Source organism: Egretta garzetta, unplaced genomic scaffold (assembly GCF_000687185.1).
Source record: "Egretta garzetta isolate BGI_Z169 unplaced genomic scaffold, ASM68718v1 scaffold250, whole genome shotgun sequence".
In the NCBI taxonomy this organism is placed as follows: domain Eukaryota; kingdom Metazoa; phylum Chordata; class Aves; order Pelecaniformes; family Ardeidae; genus Egretta; species Egretta garzetta.
The window spans coordinates 1303602-1323729 of NW_009258294.1; the positions used below are offsets into that span (position 1 = coordinate 1303602).

Genomic DNA, 20128 nt, shown 5'->3' on the forward strand with positions numbered 1-20128 from the left:
ATGAATTGTTAAGACTATATTTCCCTTTTGACATCTAATGATATTTTTTTTAGAGTGGTCTTAAGGCCTTTCTGAACAGCATGTTCAATTAAATAATAAGCAACTGTACCTCTGTATCATAGTAGGTAGTATTCTTTTTTAACATTTTCTGTCAAGACTTTTTAAATACATCAGGCATTTACAGGATCTCTGCACCATGCAGTCGCATGTTACTAAAGAACCAACACATGAAAGTCTTCTGCATTTTTCATTGCACTGTCAGTGTTTTGTACGAACCTTCAAATGCAATGAATGTGCAGTCCCTAAAAAAATGAGAGTAACATGGGTTTTTACTCCACCACGCTAACTAATTCTTGGGGAGTTTTAAGCAAGGATTAGTGACACAACAGACTGTAAAGAAAATACTGTGTCAGTGGTTCCTCTGGGAGCTGTTCATCCTTGGATCACTGACACGACCATCTATAGCTGCTCTAAGAAAGCATTTTTTTTCTGATCATTTAGTACATACTTTATCCACAGATTTTTGACCCAGGCCATATTGGCATGGAAGAAACAGCTATAATTTACTGTGTTTAATGGATGGCTTTCCACGTCCTTTTAGCCACAAATTACTGACATTACTCTCCACAGTACCAATGCCTGCCTGGGGAGGTATACTCCATGGATTACTGACAAGGTGGCTTGTAAATGATGACTCTCTTCCAGTTAAATTCTTTCATGCTCCTATAGACCATCATTCGCAGATTATCATGTGGTATTTATTGACAGGAGGAAAATACAATGTCTTGAAACTGCTATATTTTGAAAGACAACAGGCAATTGAAATTCTTTTAATCCATGCAAAATTAGCACAGTGGGTTGTAACTTCTTTGGAGCTTGTACTGTATGTGTCCCGTCAACATTACACAGGAGATTTAAAAAAAAAATAATTTAAGGATCTTCCAACTGCAGAGTAGATAGATGGGTGTTTGTGTATATTAAAAAGAGTAAGTGCTGTATCATTCACACACTACTTCAAGTATGTGCCTGTGGAATCTGCCCGACATGTATCCTTATAAAAAGATAATAGATTGTCACAGGCAAAGAAGTCACCTCACCAATGTAGCCATTCTACGCAAAGAACTTTTTTTATCATGGTTTTAATATCATACAAAACTGGCAACATCAGGGTAGGTATTTATCAGAGAAAAGTCTAGGGAAACAGAAAACATGACATTTTAAACAATTTGAACAACAAGAAAGTGGGGAAAATTACCTCATACTCCTGTGAGAACTTCAAATTGTCATTTGCTTTCAATCTTTCGATGTGATCTGCAAGTTCCAAGATAGGTATTGGGGGATGACTGGCCATACCTGTTGAACAAAAAATAAGAACAGAATTTAAAGTAAACTACAGTGATGGCATAGCTCTAAAATGTAGAAAATGCAGTAGTTAGAATGGCTAGAAATGTGTAAGTAGTAAAGATGTCATATGTGAAAGAAGCAGGCAAATAGTTTGGTTACTCAAAGCAGGACATGCTCTGGATAGATGAGCTCTGAAGCCAAATTAAAAGAAGTCACCAAGCATATTCCAAAAGCTAACATTCCTAGTGTAGAGGAAAGAGTTACTGTGATATGAGTCAATGAGGTTAGCTAGGCATGGAAAAATGAGAGTTAGACCTGATGTCGACCTCTGCTTTGAGTAATGACTTAATGTCATTTCAAACTCCTTCTCCTGCACTGCATGAAATGGAAACTCCATTGAATTAGATGAGGAAAGGTGAGCTGAGAAATAGACACTGAAAGAGCCCTAAAGGGGAAAGAATAGTGTTTTGACAGAAAACAAAGTGACTTATGCATAATCAAGAAAAACGAACTTGAAGAATGAAGGTTACCGAGGTAACCGGAGACACCTGAACCTGCAAAGAAAATGGTAAAAACTAAAAAAACCTCAAACCAATATAAAACTAACTTATAAAATAAATTATAAATAATGAAATGGATAGCTTGAGTATTAATAATAATGCATCAAGGTCTAGAAGACTGACTACATACTCTGGCTAAATTAGAAATACTTAAATATTTTATGAAATTTTGAGGTGACTGACATTCACATGCAACTATGAATGCCTAGAGTAACATGCACCATTGCTTTTAGACAACAGTCACTGAAGACAACATTGGACATCAGACAATTAGAACTTCAAAAATGTTTTCACTAGTAGCAGATTGTAGAGGCAGGGGTTGTACAGTTTTGTTGGACATGCATACTGACTGCACTAGTACCTTAAAATATGCTTAATCTGAAACCCCATTTATCAACCCCCAAAAGTACCTACAATCTACTTCAGGTGTAAACATCTTTGTCCACTGATGAAGATACTGAGTGAGAAAGAAGAAGAGGAGCTGGGAATCAGAGATAGAGATGGGTGTGGAAGGGCATATAAGGACAGCAAGGCAAAAGAAAGACAGAAAAGATGTGGGGTCAACTAGAACAATCTGCCAGCTGAAGATTTGTCAGACAAAAATTTGTGAACATGTTTGTTTCACGCTATTAGTCTTCACGACCCTTCTCCAAAGTGCTTACATTCTTCTCTTCATGCTTTATACTATCACACCTAAAATGAAAGTGAGTTTTCAACTGTTTGTGGGAAGAAATCAGAGCTGGCTAGAAAAATTAAGCTAGTGAACCCCAGGATCTCTTGAAATTACAAAGGGAAAAGAGTGATGACTCAAGGGGGGCTCAAGCTGGAAGCCATGTTGCACAATGCAGTTTGCTTTGTCACCGTGAATTTCAAGAGCATGCCTAAGACAGTTAACTTGCATTTCCTGTAAACATAGCTGAAAATGACTATGTGGTTACAACACAGTCATACTACAGCATGTCTGTCTTTCTTTCTTTTTTTTTTTTTTTTAATTTGTTTTCTTTTTGATTCTTTTGACATTTCAGGCAGCATACTAGAGTCCAAAATAATGTCCAGCAGCACTGGCCCTAATTGTTCTGACCCTATATATATATATTTATATATTACCTTCATAGCACATCTGTGATGGTGAGACATTATTTAAAGTAGATATTAACGCAAGCTGTCAGTCAACTAACAGAGCAGAATATTCAGATATAATGGGGAGTTTTCTTTAAATTAACAAATTAGTCCATAAGTACTAATTTATTTGAATCAGTTCTGCTTGTCTCCCATTTTCTTAGATATTTCACTTGATAGAACTTGGCTATTCTCAAAATGAGTGTGGGTGACAGTCATCTAATAATTACACTGTTTGATCCAGATCAAGCACCCCTATGGAAAATATGTGAGTGAAAAGGCACAAGAGAACTCTAGATTGATCCAGAAATGGAGGTGGACTGATGTACATCTAAAACAGTGCTTGAACAGAGAAAATAATAGAGACAAAGATGTTTAGACCTTTTCGAGCGAATCGTGGGAGAGAGTTATTATCATATAAGGACTGAGTGGTAGTTTGGCTAGAGAGGGAGGACACAGAGCCAATCAGGGAGGCGTAGGGGACTGAATTACTGCTCAAAGCTGTAAAAAGTAAAAGCCAATCGGAAACGGGAAACAAATTAGTAACAGCAGTAGACCATCATAATCAATCAATCTTGTACATACAGGCAGTTCAGACATGCACAAAATAGCGTCTGGAAACTCAACTAAGAAGAGGTCTAAAGGCCCAGATATCCTACTGTAAACATAAAGGAGAGAATGAGTCTTGCTCATTACATGATGAACCTGACTAAATCATCAGCATCATGAACAGAAATCTCAATAATTTGTGAAAGAGGTTTTTTTAAAGATGCTGAACATCCATTCTTTTTTAAACTGATTTTGTGTATATGTTCTTCTGTATGCCACTTGACATTCCTAAGGGGAGATTTCATACTAAACACTTTGTGCAAAACAAAATTTTACATAAACCTTTCTTTTCTAAGGAAAAAAAGGAACTACTTACAACTTCAGAAACTGGCAAATTTTGACTACATATAACCCCTTTCTCCACAACTCATTTTAGACATACTTGGACACTTACTAACTTTCTTCAAATAATATTTTGCAGTTAACTTATCAAGCAAAGTAATCGCAGTTGATATATTTTCATGTTTTAAATATATAAAATGTGCTCTACCAGGATGATAAAAGTAGCTACTTTTTAAAAGAACTGCTAGAGGACTTTTTTTATGTAATCAGTCAATGAAACATAACAAGCATCATAACAGAATATGCTATGAATGAACATTTTAAGATCTTATCATATCTCATGCAAAAGCATGAGACTCCTACTGAGCTTGATGTGAGTTGCATGTGAACAGCAGGTGTAGAACTTGACTCAAAAAACCCACCCAAAATATATCTAAACACACTTATTTTTGTGGCTTTGTATAAGAAAGTACTCTTATTTGCTGACACACATCCACATCAATCAACATATGCTATGAAAACACAAAAAAATAAAGACAAAATACAGCTAAATTACAACAGATCTTGTGACATGCTATAAAGTCAAAAGAAACACCATGCTGAAAACATGCTTTCAAACTTTGTTAAAAATAAGAAAGTAGATAAAAATGCTTAAAAATTCAAACAAAAAAAAACCCAACCCAAAAATCACCACATGCAAAACACAGCTGAAATTGTATCCATAAGAAGCCCTCATTTCCAGATTTGGTAGAAGATTGCCAAATTTGATTGATCTTATGCAGCCTAGTGGTAACCCCTCCTCACAAATTAAATGAGAATGTATGGTTTAATTACAGTGTAAAATTATCTTCTGGTTAATCTGTGGTAAATACATGACTAAGGAACATGGGATACTATGTATGCCACAATTTCAAGGAAAAACTGAGAGAGCAACGTCAGAATTTATCTGCATATTAGCAGACATTAAACCTGTTAAGTATAGTCCTTTACCCCACTTGTTTCAGTGTCTTGTCGTTAGTGCATTAAATTACAAATTTTTTTTTTTGTTTTCTGGGTTTTATGATAAGAACTTTTAAAAACATTTAAGAAACAGACATTTATTTACAAATTTGGACCTGTAGGTTGACATGCTCACAATAAACAAGAAGGAAGTAAGAAATTTAACAAAGTGCATAGCTGCTAGCATACAGACTACAATCTAGATGGACTGAAAATGCGATACATTATTTTCACAGAAATTTCTTTATGAAATGAGTTGCATTTCAGGTCCACATTGAATTAATACTCTGTGATTTTAAAAACTGATTTGTTACATCCTCATTTTTATTTAATAACAGAGAATACCCTCCGACATACCCAATCTGTGTTGACTAGTATATAGTCACTGTATATATCCTTTAAAGAAAAAGGAAGGAATCAGTAACAGTGGCTACTGTTACTGATACTTACTCCTATCAAAAAGGTAGAAAGAAATACATATTTAAAATTTGGACATGGAAAATAGAAAAAATGAAATACCCCGATTCAGTAGGAATATGGCATCCATGAATATTTAGCAAGGATACCTTTAGTATATTTAACAAAAAAAAATTACTGTTGAAGTTTCTTTTTCACACAGTTTGAGCTAAGCCAGACTATTCTTACATCTTGTGTACAAATCTAAATTTACAAGATTAGCTACAGAGAAATATGTTGTTCTGCAACAGCTATTCTAGAACAGTTACCAATGTGCATGCAATATTGCAAAATGAGGTCACTTTTATTTCAGAATTTGTTCTTCAAACCTAGATTAATTATTCTGGGATGAAAGTAATTTTTCTTCTGTACCAAAGACTTAGCTCTACCACACATCCCTAGGGGCTCTGTAGCCTCAAGGCAGAAGCCCCAGCTCTGAGGGAGGTGTAAAAGCCATCTACACTGAGAGATGGGGAGACCTGGTTTTCAGACCCTGATCCAGAATTCTTCAATACAATAATGTGTAGCAAAACTATTGACTAAAATCCAGTAAAAAAATTTACTCTTGTAAGGAGCAGAACTTTCAACTTCATCTCCCAGCTAAGCAGATTTTGATTGCCTCTAGGTTTGAAAGCAACCAAGTGGGATATCGGAGAAGTGCCATGTGCATTCTGAAGTCTGTATCTCTTCTAGGTGCATAAACCCTTGATGTGAGTCAAGTTCAATGAAAGCTAAGATTGCTCACTGTGAGAAAGCTATTTCAGCCTGTGCCATGGAGACAAACCACAGTACTCCCTTCAGCTTTGTCATGATTCTCATAAACAGAAAGTGTGTGGATAAACTAATGGAAGAAATTTCCTGCTATCTTGTAAAGCAGGTAACTAAATCCGGACGTCATTTTTTCCACTTTTGTTACTTGCACCTTTTTCTTCTGGACATGTTTTACCCTTTTTCTGCCTCATCTTGGAAATAAGTTAGTGGAACTTCCTTAGGAACTCAGAGAACAAGTATTTTGCGAGTACTTACTTATCTAATAAAAAAGCAGAGTCTTTAATTCAGAGCTCTAATAATTCTATTTATTTTTCTTGTATTTCAAAGCATCTTATTTAGTTAGTAAGAGATAATGAGATAATTGTTTAATTGGCACCCAATTACACAAATTACTATAAGTGTGACACATTTTATACTTACATGAGGAAAAAAACCCAGTCATTTTTGAGGCATGACTCAATTTAGTTCTTTGGCTGATTGGCAGATTGAAGTTTTTGCCTGAGCCTTGGGTCTCTCATAACCCACTCAAACCACTTAACATCAGTTATTTTCCTCTATGCAGAATGGGGCTTCCTCATTTGATGTAACCTTTTGTGAGGGCTTAATTATTACCCCTTCCCTACCTTTACTCTCTCATGTGACGTAGAGACTTCTGAAATTTGCACACCAGGTTAATGATTTTAATCTTGTATTTCACAGGAAACTTGTAGAATGGGAAGAATGTGACTGAGTTTTCCTCAGCTACTCTACTTCTGGAAGAATAACCGACTTATAAATGAAATGCTGTATGCTACTGAGAGATTGGGTATTTTCATGTTTACTCAGAGAAAACTTGGCACAGCTGTGACCCACTCACTGGCATATGGGCTTATCTAACAAATATACGTTTTTGGACAACACATATGGACATGGGATCTTGTTCTCAGATGTAGAACTGTGGGCTATTCCAAATGTCAAGACAAAATGTCAAATTTATCTATGGAGTTACTCCATCCAGTGAGGAGTGAAGGCAGAGATGATTTTGATCCTTCCTGGACAAGGTAAGATAGGAAAGACTTTATGTAAGTACCAGATTAGTGAAGAAGGAAGTTCTGTACTAAAGGATAAGAAAAAGTGAAAGAAAAGCAAGAAATTTGCTGTGCTGGTAGTTTAGACTGTTGATTTTTACAACATCTTCATGCTGAATTGACAATTTTAGGGCAAGTACAACACAATTGTGCCTAAATCATTGCCTAAATATCACCAAAGATAAAATATTGCCTTCCGTAATTTATTTCAAAAGTTATGCCTAACCACCTGTATTAGGACTATTTTGTACTTGTGGTTAGAAATTCAATTTTACCACAACGGTTTTGCTTTCAAATTATTTTGATAGTAATATTTGATCAGACCTTTCCTCACATAAAATATACGATTGCTAGCATTTTTGGAGAGGGGGTATTTAGAAATCTTTCGAAGTATTAAAATTTATGACAACCCAGAATTTTATAGGAGTGTCTCAATCACCTCTCCCAGTGAAAACTGGCAATTTGGATATGCCAATGTAATTTAAAATTTGTTTCTCTAACACTTCTTCACATTATGCATTACTATAAACTCTTTTTATTCCCCTCCCACTGGAAGCAACCTTGAAAGCTCCAAGCAAACTGTGGATGCTTTCATAGTCTAAATAAATAAATCATCATAACAACAATGATGTCAAATTATCTATCCTGATGCAGTTGTACTGACTTGGCATACGCTGACTATTAAAGCACATTCACCACTCTGCAATTTATTTTATCTGTAGGCAATGTTCAGAAATGGTAACATCTTCCAGATTAGATAAGGCCATCGTATGAGGGTCACTGCGGAAGTCTCAGTAAAAGAAACCCAACAGATAACCACATCAGCCCCAATCCCTTCTCTCAGCTGCCTACTCTGCCCCAGCAGTAACCTACCGCCTATTTCTGCTACCTGATAAGAAAATAAAAACCACACATCTGAGAGTGAAAGAACAACAAACCCCACAAAACTGGTATCCTGAATGTACAGCCTTTCTGTAATTTCTCTACATTTGTCTTGAAAAGCTTTGTCTTGCCTATTATTTAACGGTGATTTACTGAGTGGAGTTGGATAAACATTCCAGCAGGATCTAAATATCTAAGTTAAATTCAGCCAGATCTTAATGAAATGGTAGCCCCAATTGAAGTTAATGCGAGTTAAGTGAGGGTCTGCTTTTACTAACACAAGAACTGTACCTTGACTTTGTTGGGGCTAAGATTACATGTTAGGAACATGTTAATTAGCAAGTGTAACACAGCAAGACAAATCTCCTAGGGTAGAATTTTTCTCCTTGATATTTGGTTGCATGCTGAGTAACATAATGGCCTGACCTGTGCCTAGGGGTCGTAGGTGGTACCATAGTAGGAAAAAAGACTGTAATTTGATTTCTGTACTATATTTTAATAATGCTCCATCTTTTGAAAAGGTTTACAGCAAAAAAAAAGACCTCACAGTAGAAACTGATTGCAGATGTTCTGCTCAACTAGCTTCACAGAAAGCAGCAAGCTTCCCAGATAAACTACAGCACTGCAAGGAAAGGCACACTTCTACTCCTCTCCTGTTCTTTTCAGATCAATGAGGTGGAATTACGGTGTCTACAAGTGCCACAAATTCTGCCATTTCTAAATAACTTTACATTCTAAATGTAAATTTAGAATTAATTACAATAAATTAATTTTATATGTAAAGTTATTAAGACTTGGCAGCGCTTTTTTTCTGCCTGCATTTTATTTTAATTTATGGTGAATACTAAATGGATAGGTAAGAATCCACATCTAAATACATGGACAGCAGAAAACTATGCTTATATAACTAGTTATTAAGCCATCCACTCTACTCAGTTTATACCTGTATACAGATAATGACTTGTTTTAAGCATAAGATAAACTATAATAACTTTAATTTTTCTTTTCATGTTTCAAAGACTTGTATGTATACTTCTATGTCTGTAACAACCTTTAAAACTTTGTATGAAAGTGCTGGATTACATACGAAACCTCTGCTCAGTAAGGATGAGTCTACATTAATATTGCAGTCTCAGAAGCACAACTGTGAATAAAAACTTTCAAACATTTCCATTTACTGCACTTAGGTTCATATTGTAGAGAGGTCCCAGAGCATGTCAACAAGGTTCCCATACTCAGATGAAACTAAACTAGAAGATGCACTCCTGAAAAACACCTAATTTGCCACAGCTGCCAAAGAGAATTCTGTGTACTGGAACAGACTAAAAAAGCAAAGCTGTGGTAAAACTAAAGGTCACAGACTCTTCCCTTTCCTCCTCTGCCATATGCATACAGTGTGGATGCAGTCTGTAGCCCCATATTCATTGCTCTGCAGATCCACTCCTGCTGGGGCAACTCTATCTTAACATAGCACTGCTAGAAGATCAGAAATGAGATTTGCAAGTTCAGTTAACCCTTTTGTAATATTTAGTATGTCAACTTCTGCAACTAATCTCTTAACATCTCAAGTACTTAATTTCCTGCCTTTATGAGCATTAATTCATTAATTTTTGTACTTAATATAATGAATCTGACAAATACAAGGCTCAGGAAGATTCGGTAAGTAATTAGCATCAGACTGGGACTGTCTGCAATCATATTGTAATAGGAACCAAGTCTGGAATACATCATGATCAAGATAAAGCAAATTTTTTTTAAAAAATGACACATAAAAATGTGGTAAGAAAATCAATACTGTTTTAAGTATTTCTCTCCTGGTGTTTCTTGACTATCAAACCAAACAGCTTTTAGAAAACAATGCTTAAATAAAATAAGTAAATTAAATATTTGACAGTGTGTTGCTTCTACCTTCAGAACTACTGACATGCTAATATCCTCGACCCTAACATATAGGCTGATTTTAAAAGACAAGATGATTTTTCTTTTGAGTATTTCTTCCCTGTATTATACATTTGCAATGTAGTGAAACTTCCAGTGATATTAATGGATTACCTGATAATGCAGTAGATAGGAGGGAAGCTTATTTACAAAGAAGTAGCTGTAAGAATATCGTTAATAAATAGAGGGATGCACATTTCCCAATAATCTTTTCCAGCATTGTTAGGTTTAACTTGGAATTTTAGCACATAAAACACATCCATACAACATAAGTGAGTTTGAGGTCTTCTGTACAGGATTTTAATTTTGTTTCATGCAGGATTTTTCTCTAAATAAAGAAATCACAGAAATATTTCTAAAAGTAACAAAGAAATATATTGTGCCAAACCTCATAAGCAATCAAAATATATTTTTCTAAACAATCAATCTTTCTGTTGTGTTACAGCACCACTATCAGTTTGTGATCACAAGGCTCTCAGTGAGGTATTATTGTCTCTTACCCGGAGTTTGAAAATTAAGGCGTCGCAGCTCCACTGGGTCTGTGGGATGGTGAGAAGGGACCTCCTTGCTGTTGGGTATGCTGCTCTTTCTAGAATCAGACTCAGCCCTCTTCCTGCATGGAGAAGGTGGATACAAGGAAACATATGAATGAGGTGTTAGCCTGACAAATAAAGGTGCCTGAGTGTTTAATCATTACATTCTAAAGGTGAGATACTTGTTCCTGGAAAAGTATTCAATCCAGTGCAAAGGTAAAATAATTACACATGGTGGGTAGGACAGCTACAATTTGCAATAGCAAAATGAATCTAAATATAGTAATGTCAGAGGCAAAATAACTGCATTCTGCCCTAGACTGATCATCTAGATCATCATTCTGGACTTGAATAATTAACTGTTCTAAGATATAAGATGAAACTTAAAAAAATCATGCTATCTACTTTAAAAGCTAGCTAGCTATACCTTTATTTAAAATTAGCCATAGGCATGTAATTAAAAATGAGAACGCCAAGTTATTGTCACCAAATACTTCCTATTTTATAGGCCCAGCTCTGCATTGCTTATAAAAAATAAACTGCATTCTTCAAGTACTCTCAACATGACAGAGAACAGTACAGAAGATACTTGTCCCAAAGACACCCATTCCTTTAACTTTCTAGGAAGTAAGAATCTGCTCTGTTGCATCTCATCTCTGTAAGAGTGGCACTACACAATATTCATGCATCTGATCACACCTACATACTCAAGACTCAGATTCTGTATCAATGTTTCTGATCAAATTAACACTTTCACTGCAATTACAGTACTCCTGCCATCTGTCCAAAACAAGCTGGGAAAGCAAGCAAGCAAGCAAGCAAGCCAAGCCAAGCCAGACAGGAAGGAAAGAAGGAAGGAAGGAAAGAGGGAAGGAAGGAAGGAAGGAAAGGGAGGGAGGGAGGAGGGAAGGAAGAAAGGAAAGAAGGGAGGGAGGAAAAAAGAAAGGGAGGGAGGGAGGAAGGAAGGAAGGAGGAAGGGAAGGGGAAGGAGGGAAGGAAGGAAGGAAGGAAGGAAGGAAGGAAGGAAGGAAGGAAGGAAGGAAGGAAGGAAGGAAGGAAGGAAGGAAGGAAGGAAGGAAAGAAAGAAAGAAAGAAAGAAAGGAAGAAGGAGGGAGGGAGGAAGAAAGAAAGAAAGGAAGGCAGGAAGGAAAAAGGAAGGAAGGAAGAAACTTGTGTATGCTTTCCTTTCTCTGGAGAGAAGCAGAGTCCACATGTGTTCTGCCTCTGACTGTTCTGGTAAAATGGACTCCTGTAATTTGAGAGTATCATCTTCTGATGCAAAACATGGAGAACTATGTTACATGAAGTATATCTACAATTCTGCATTTTCATTCAGGAATCTGGAAATTTAATGCTTTAATTTGAAGTAGAATCCTTCTTCACTGCTCCTCTGTGAGCTCCTGAATGAACATGCAAACTGGATGATAATCTTCATGTAATATAAAAAGATGCAAACAGCAGCAAAGAGTTACATTGCAAAAAGAGAATTGAGATGATTGTAACATTTACAATAGCACAATCTTTTCCAGGTGTCTAATATTTGCTCTAGCATACCACTATTGTTGTTTGGTTTTTTTTTTTCCGCCCTTTCTTTTTTTCTAATTGACTCAAAATGTGACAATTCTAAATCTGTTCTTTTTCTGCTGGGCTCCCTCTTAAAAATGCTCCAATTGTTTTCTTGCTGTTCTTGAAATGAACACATGGCGGTATTCATGAAAGGTGCATACAGCAAGATTTCAAAGACTATGCAAAGAAGACAAACAGCAACATTATTGCAGGAATTATTTGAAAGTTGCTAGTACTATGATTTTATGAAAAAAAAAAAAGTGTTTTGCTGTAAAAACATTCCATCTGTTCCAACTGGTAAATACCTTAACACATGTATTACCTTTGGTGAAGTGATGAAGATTTAAATCTGTTTCTTCTGGGTTTACTTTTTAAAAAAAATATTATTATGGAGCAACTCAGTTGAAATTCCTTTTTTCTTTTTGATTCTGACTATCTCAAACTCCTATCACAGTAGCACAATGCCCTAGTGTTCTTTCTTCTTAAGTAAAGATGTGTGATGCAGCTTTTAAGAAGTATTTTTATCTATATTTCCTTATTCTAAATTCTGGGGATCAGTGGAACTGTCCAGAGCCAAGCTTCATTTGCCTTTTTTCCACTTGCAAGTCAGTACTAGGCAGCACAACTTCATAATAATCTAACAAGAGCACTAAAATCTCTTCTAATCTTATATCTGAATATTTTTGAATATAGGACAATAGAATGGTTTATTATTTATTGTTATTCTCAAGATCATTCTGGCTTTTTTGTATCTTTCCAAGCTACATAAGACCACAATTCTTTCAGATTATGCCATGGTTTTGAGACAGGTGGAAAAAATCCACAAAGGACAAATGAGATCACCATATCACTTTTACTTGTAGAACTGTAAATCAGCACTAAAGTCTATGTGTATGGAGCATTATGGAGATTTAGAGCAGCTAATTCTTCAACCACAACCATGCATTCCTTCAGCAACTTTGGTAATAGGAAAGAACCACTGTTTTAACTTCATTAAAAAATAAATAGAACCATATGTACATTGTAAAGCTGTGCTGTCTCTTGAAAATTCACCTCATGGAGACACACAAAAAAAAATCAGTGAAACTTGGCTAAATATATTACATTACTTTTCAATGCTGTAAACATAACAAATCTTTCAGTTGCCTTCATAGCTATAATCACTGTCTATAGTCACTGAGATTGACAGATGCTTTGTCTTAGATCATCATAACTTTTTTTTTCTCCTTTTCTGGATTGAACAAAGAGTGATTACTTTTCACTTCTCACCTGTCAGGTTTACTGCTCCATTTTAATGCAGCAAAGAGGGGAGAAAAGGTGAAATGTTAGTTGACCAGCAGCAAACAGGGTAAGCATGACAACAGATGTAAGAAATGTTGACTTACAGTAAGGATATAAAACTAAAACAAATTAAGAAATGACATTTCATCAAAATATTTAATGATTGGGTATCATGGAATAAATGGAGCACACAAGGTTAAGTCCAAAGGGAATCTTCTTCTACTGAAAAAAAAATCTCTTTTAGACATTATCTGCAAAGTAGTGCCACCTCAAATTTTAGCCACTGAGATAATGCAGAATGGATGTTTAATTTGAGCTATCAAAGTAATGTTAACATTATACTGACAAATGACATCTCACTAAGATGTAATTTCCTCTTACATTCTACAGAGAAGGGAGATGAGAGGATGGAGGAGAGGAAAGATGGAAGTGGAGGGCAAAGGAGAAATGGAAGGAGAAAAAGGAAGAAGAAGTGGGAGAGAAAGGCAAACAAGGAACAAGGTTAAATACACGAGGTACATCAGACTTGTACTAAATTAAAAAAAAAAAAAGAAAACTTTTAAAACTATTTCACAAAACCAGGTAATAAGATGGCAAGGAATTTTTAACAGTGTTCTGGAAAATAAGGTAAGCATAAATCTTTTTCCAATGAAGTACTACACACTTCTTAAGGTTTAGAAAGAATGTCATACGTTTGGTCTACAGTGATCTGTAGTGACCTATGATCTATAAATATCAGCTAAACAGGGAAAATAATTTATTATCTTCCACCAACAGGTTCTACTATATGCACACTATAAATACAGTGTTTGCCTATCTTTCTGTCTGTTGATCATAATAAATAGGAGTTCTACAAACTTTTAATAGCTTGGAGTCTAATGACCTACTCACGTGTTATGTAAAAGCCTTTATAGAACCCTTCATCATCACTTAAGATTCCCCAATTGCATTTCTGTGCTTTTTTTGACTGTTTTCTTCCCTTAGAAGCACGCTACTTATAGCTTAAGACTCAGCAGGTGGCCAGCAGGTCAAGGAAGCTAATTCGGCCCCTCTGCTCTGCTCTGATGAGACCCCACCTGGAGCACTGTGTCCAGCTCTGGAGCCCTCAGCACAGGAAGGACCATGGAGCTGTTGGAGCGGGTCCAGAGGAGGGCCACAAAAACAATCTGAGGGCTGGAGCACCTCTCCTGTGAGGACAGGCTGAGAGAGTTAGGGTTGTTGAGCCTGGAGAAGACAAGGCTGTGGGGAGACTTTATTGTGGCCTTTCAGTACTTAAAGGGGGCTTGTAAGAAAGATGGGAACAGACTTTTTAGTATGACCTGTTGTAATAGGACAAGGGGTAATAGTTTTAAACTAAATGAGGGCAGATTCAGACTAGATATAAAGAAGACATTTTTTAGAATGAAGGTGGTCAAACACTGGCACAGATTGCCCAGATAGATGGTAGATGCCCCATCCCTGGAAACATCCAGGTCAAGTTGGATAGGACTCTCATGATGGGACTAGATGACCTTTAAAGGTCCCTTCCAACCCAAATTATTCTATAATTCTATGATTCTATGATTCAGACTGCTGAAGTTCACTATGTTTAAAATATTAAAGCACTGTCTTCTAAACCAAATCAAAAAGCTGCACTTCATAAGAGCAAACAACACAAAGTCTGTCGAGATGGCTTTCATTTCTTTTCCTTACAAATGGAAACCCATTCCACAAACAAACCTGACTTCAGAAAGATCTAGAATGAGGAACATTTTGCTGTTCATCATCAAAAGGCTGAAATTAGAGAACTTGTGATTTCTTAAAAAACAGGAGAAATAGCCAGATAAATTGATATGCTGAAAAAGGGATGAAAGGATGCTTCAGAAAGGATGAAAGGATGTTTTATGGGGACATGCATTCCCTTTCTAGTTCTTCTGTTTCTGAGATACACCAAACAATTTCTAGAGCTCTTCAACATTCACTGTCTGGGGCCCTAACAATCTAAATCCTGTGTTATTGAACATGCATCACACATTCAAAAGTGAATCAAAAGGATTTACTGTAGGATTGCCTAAGCTCTAAGTTGCAGCAGGACACTGCTTTATCAAAACCACCTTGAGTTATAAACTGTGACTCAAACAGCCCACACAATGGTTATGCATTGCCTCTAGGGGAGACTTAGACTGTACCATCTCTACATATACATAAGTGTTTGCCTTTGTTTGCGATTTTGGATATAAACCTTACTGTGCTGTATATTCTACTTCATGTTTGAACCAGCAAAAAATTATTTTCTTGAGGGCAAGAATATGTCCAAAAAGAAAGTGATGTTTAGTTAATTTACTTGGATCTCTAAATTTGGTTGCTTATATTTAAGTCTGTCAGATTGAACATCTGCTCCAAAATAATCATGTCCCTTCACTGTGACTGCAGGGTGGTATCACTGCTGCAACAACAGGGAACCCTGAACTGGTCACTGGCCTAGTCAGTTCAGTTTGCCAAGACATCAACTCCAGAAAGACAGGAAATTCAACCATAACTCAGGAATAAAATAATTTTTACTGTGAGTATATTTGAACACTGGAACAGGTTGCCTAGAGAGGTTGTGGAGTTTCCATTCTTGGATACACTGAAACATGCCTGAACATGCCTCTGAGCAACCTGTGATAGCTGGCCATGATCTGAGCAGGGCTGGGACAGGGCAACATCCAGGGGTGTGACCCTTTGGTTCTATGTAATCTGTGAGCTCTTCTGAACACAGTACGTTAATCAGCCTCAGTTGTGTTGGGCGTTATATTGCAGCTAAATCAGATGCCAACAAAAGGTACTCTTCAGTGTTTTACCCATCTCTTACTGTTAAGTACTAAGCTGCAATGACCTTTTGGCTATATTATAATACATGATCCCAAAATCTTTCTATGCGATATCTTTTCTTTCAGATTTTAAGAAGAGCAAATGAGTCAATAACCTTTATGCAAACTGACCAACAAATAATAAAGGGGTCAAACATGCACTCCTAGTCTTTGGGACAGTTAAATATGCCTCACACCAACCCACACAACTTATCCACACTATCTGTGATAGCATCTGTTTTAAATGAGGGCAAGTCTTCTCCTCTTAAAATGATTCTCTTAGAAACTGCAGTCATGCTTTCTCTAAGATTGAAATTAAAATGTAAAAGAAGTATTGTAAATCATGAGATTAGCGAGTGGTCCAAGTCTGTTCATAAAGGCTGTGGACAAAGGGAATTAAGCACAGTTGACCATTATTTGAGTTACTACCCTTCCCACTCCAAAAGACATGGTTATTTTCCAGTCGCCTTCTTCCCACTGCACATCTTTCAACATCATCTTCTCATTTTTAATATTTTTTGCCTGTGTTTTCATGTATTAGGCAGATGTCCTCTACCCTTTGTTTTCTTCTCTTCTTATCATACCTGTTGCACTTGTATCCCAATATATTCTAGAAATATACTGGTAAAATTTCCTGTATCCATGAAAATTTATTGTTTTCATACTTTTTATTGCATATTTTTTCTATGTCCAATTCCTGTAGCCACAGTAATTCCCTTTAACAGAGTTAATCCAGAAATTAAATTTCATTGTTTCCTCAAAGCACTATGCTAAACATCCTTGTTGTCTTGTCTAGTTATTGCTGTTCTACAGAGAGTAAAGCCATTGAATGCTAGCTTTTAGCCTGCATTCAGGTTGCATACTCCAGAAAAATAATAACCAATTATATATTACTTTTTTACAGAAATGAAAAGTTCACAAGGGACCACAGAATGGTAAAACTGCAGTCATAATTTCTCAGGGGTAATTTGCCAAATCAGTGCAGTTTAAAAATTTGCAGCTTATAGCTGAAAATAGAAAAATAAATAATTACATATGGACATTTGCCTGAACAGTTCTAGTACCAGTAGTAAATAACAGATGGAAAATGTGTCCCCCATTTTCAGTGAATGACAATCTCTTCGCACCACTGATGAACAAATTTTACCTGATCATTTATAGAATATGCCTATAATTCTTTTGGTAATAGAATTGAAAATTGTTTTTATGGTTCCATAAATGTAATCAATATTTCCAAAAGCAGTTACACATCTGCTGTATATGCTATTGTTTGGATTTGTTTTGTAATATGGGTGAAGTTTTACTTTTAATACTCCAAAATAATCAGAAGAAAAGAGTATTTCACTTTTAGCACATCTCTAATGACCAGTTTTTGAAGTGACAGACAGACACAAACAGAGGTTCACTGATTGTTAATCTATCAGAGTGGCTGAGACAGTAAGCACTAATAAAAACCTTCAGAAGATGTAATATCTGCAAGCAATAGACAATGCATTATGCTACTGTATGACTATAGCCTTAAGAACATTCCATAAACGTGTATCCTTTTGGAATCCAAAACTAAGGTTAACCCTGGACTGTTTTTTGCTGCTGAACAAAGAATTCTCTTTCCAAAACCTGAAGCCAGCTCTCTGCATGCAACTTCATAGGTATTTGACTGAAGAAACAGGGTGAGGAGAGATAAAGGTTAGCAGAATTTAAATATTTGTATGTAGGTGATAGCATCAGAGCCATTAGTTTTAGAAGACACACTCAATTTAATGAAATGATCCCTAGTGCCCCCCTGCCTCCGACAAGGTCACAGCATATTTATCACATTCCCCAATTATACTTTATCAATATATTTAAAAAAATGTATTAGGAACAAAATCTAAACATTAAAACAAACTTTGTGGGTTTGATTCTTTGATTTTGATTTAGTATCTTGACCCTGTGAACTTATTTACGCTGTAAAAGGCTGCTATGTATAAATTAAGGCATTGTACACAGTTTTCATCTAGTACGTTGTAAGGCAGAGGTAAGTCCTTTGTGTAATAGCAAACCTACATCTCTGTCATAGGCAGTGCGAGAAGAATAAGTGAAGTTTGATTTCATTGCAAGATTAGTAGAAAACAGCTACTGAAGTTTCTTTAATCTCTCAGATCAGAGCTTCAAATTCATACAGATACAGTGCCAAATTGAGGCCAACTGTCAAAAGTTAAAACTCAAATTACTTGAGTGTAGATGAAAATCACATTTAACATGACGCTGAACGTAACCCCGTATGTATTACTATTACACAATTAAAAAAAAGTTTTAAAAGTCAAATGTTCAAATTCCATATATATTTATATGCAAGCACATATTTTCTTCACAAATGTATGCAAAGTAGAAAAAAACATTTAAACACAGAAATGTTAATGGAGAAAAAAAAGGAAGATGTACCCACGTACCTGTAATTATTGGAAACTTTCAGTCAATCTACTAAAATTTCTGCAGTGTTCTGGAAACCATTAATAAACACAGAAATACCCCAAAGCAATGACAGTTACTACTGTAGTACAAAAAATACAACATGGAACAGTATCATAACTTTATTTTATATTTTATTTTTTATCATTTTATTATATAAAATATACAATATATTAATCTACATTATAAATTGACATACAAAAATTATATTTTTTAAAATTTATATTATGGTTACAATATATAAAATGGCCAATATATCAGAAAGTTACAGACCTGGTAAGAAAACTAAAAGGTAAACTTACCTTTTATAAAGAAGTATAGCAATAACAATACAGATGATAAACACCACTGCAAGAACTGGTCCAACAACCCAAATCAAGCCTTCCTCCTCATCTGTAATTGGTTGGGGATCAAGATCCATCGACACAACAGGATCAGAATATGGGCTGGTTGCATACATGGTCTATATAAATAAAATAAATCTTACTTAACAATAAAGGAGTACATTAAAAAAAATTAACTATCCTATATCTAAAATAAAACTATACAAGATAATGATGCAATGAACATAGCACTGCAAAAATTGTATTTTTCTTCAAGTCAGGCAGTAGATAAACTTGCAAACTGAATGGTGTGTTGTTATTAACATCTTTATTTTGTTTTCCACATATTAGCAGTGATCTGCAGACAAATGAGGTAACACAGTCCTTCACAGAACACTTTGCAACTTAAACAGAGAATGAAAAAATCAAGTATTAGGAAAATGAGGAATAGAACCCTTTCTCATTTTTGTTTTTTATTTTAGTTTCATACCGGCCTAACACTATTTCCTTCTGCAAGATATGAAGGGATACTTCTGAATGAATGAGAGTACTACAGGGAAAAATAGAGGACCGAATGTTAGAGGTTCCTAGGAAAGGGTCCCATGGTAATAGTAGGGTGCATTTTGATCAGTCAGAACCTGACAGTGTTCATACAGACGATGGAGGCAACTTGATTTTAAGACTGAAAAACAGGGCAAGTCACTGTAGAATATGAAGGGAAGCTAAATACTCAAAAGTCTTTCTTAGGGAATGAACTAGAATTATGAAGCAACAGAGGGTGTTGAAAATCCTTGCCTTTCTGGTTGGTATAAAGCCAGCTAGCCTAGAATAAGACCTGCAATAAGAAAATAGTAACTTTTTTTTTTATTCTGGTCTGAGCTGAGATGTCTGGCCTATGGTTGAGTACAGAGTTAAAATTACAGACAGGAGAGGCTGAGGACCCAGCCTGCTAAAACTGGATCATGTAAAGAACTCTGAGCTATAGTAGAGTCAGAAGTGGAGAACAGTTTGTACTTGTTTCTTGTCTTTGCTGGAGTGTCTCCACCAGCACTAAACTAAGATTTGAAACATGGCTCTTACAAAGGACTTAAAAAATTAATTCAGCATTAGATCAGG

General features: G+C 35.8%; 1 protein-coding gene across 1 annotated transcript in view; it reads right to left on the bottom strand.

Annotated features, from left to right (window-relative positions):
* PTPRD (protein tyrosine phosphatase receptor type D) overlaps window positions 1-20128 on the bottom strand; it is a 230607-nt gene that overhangs the window by 73851 nt on the left and 136628 nt on the right. The window contains exons 17-20 of the mRNA XM_035893633.1: window positions 18992-19152; window positions 13396-13407; window positions 10528-10640; window positions 1256-1353 (exon numbers count right to left, since the gene is read on the bottom strand). Of these exons, the coding sequence (XP_035749526.1) occupies window positions 1256-1353; window positions 10528-10640; window positions 13396-13407; window positions 18992-19152 (384 nt within the window). The remainder of the gene's footprint in view (window positions 1-1255; window positions 1354-10527; window positions 10641-13395; window positions 13408-18991; window positions 19153-20128) is intronic.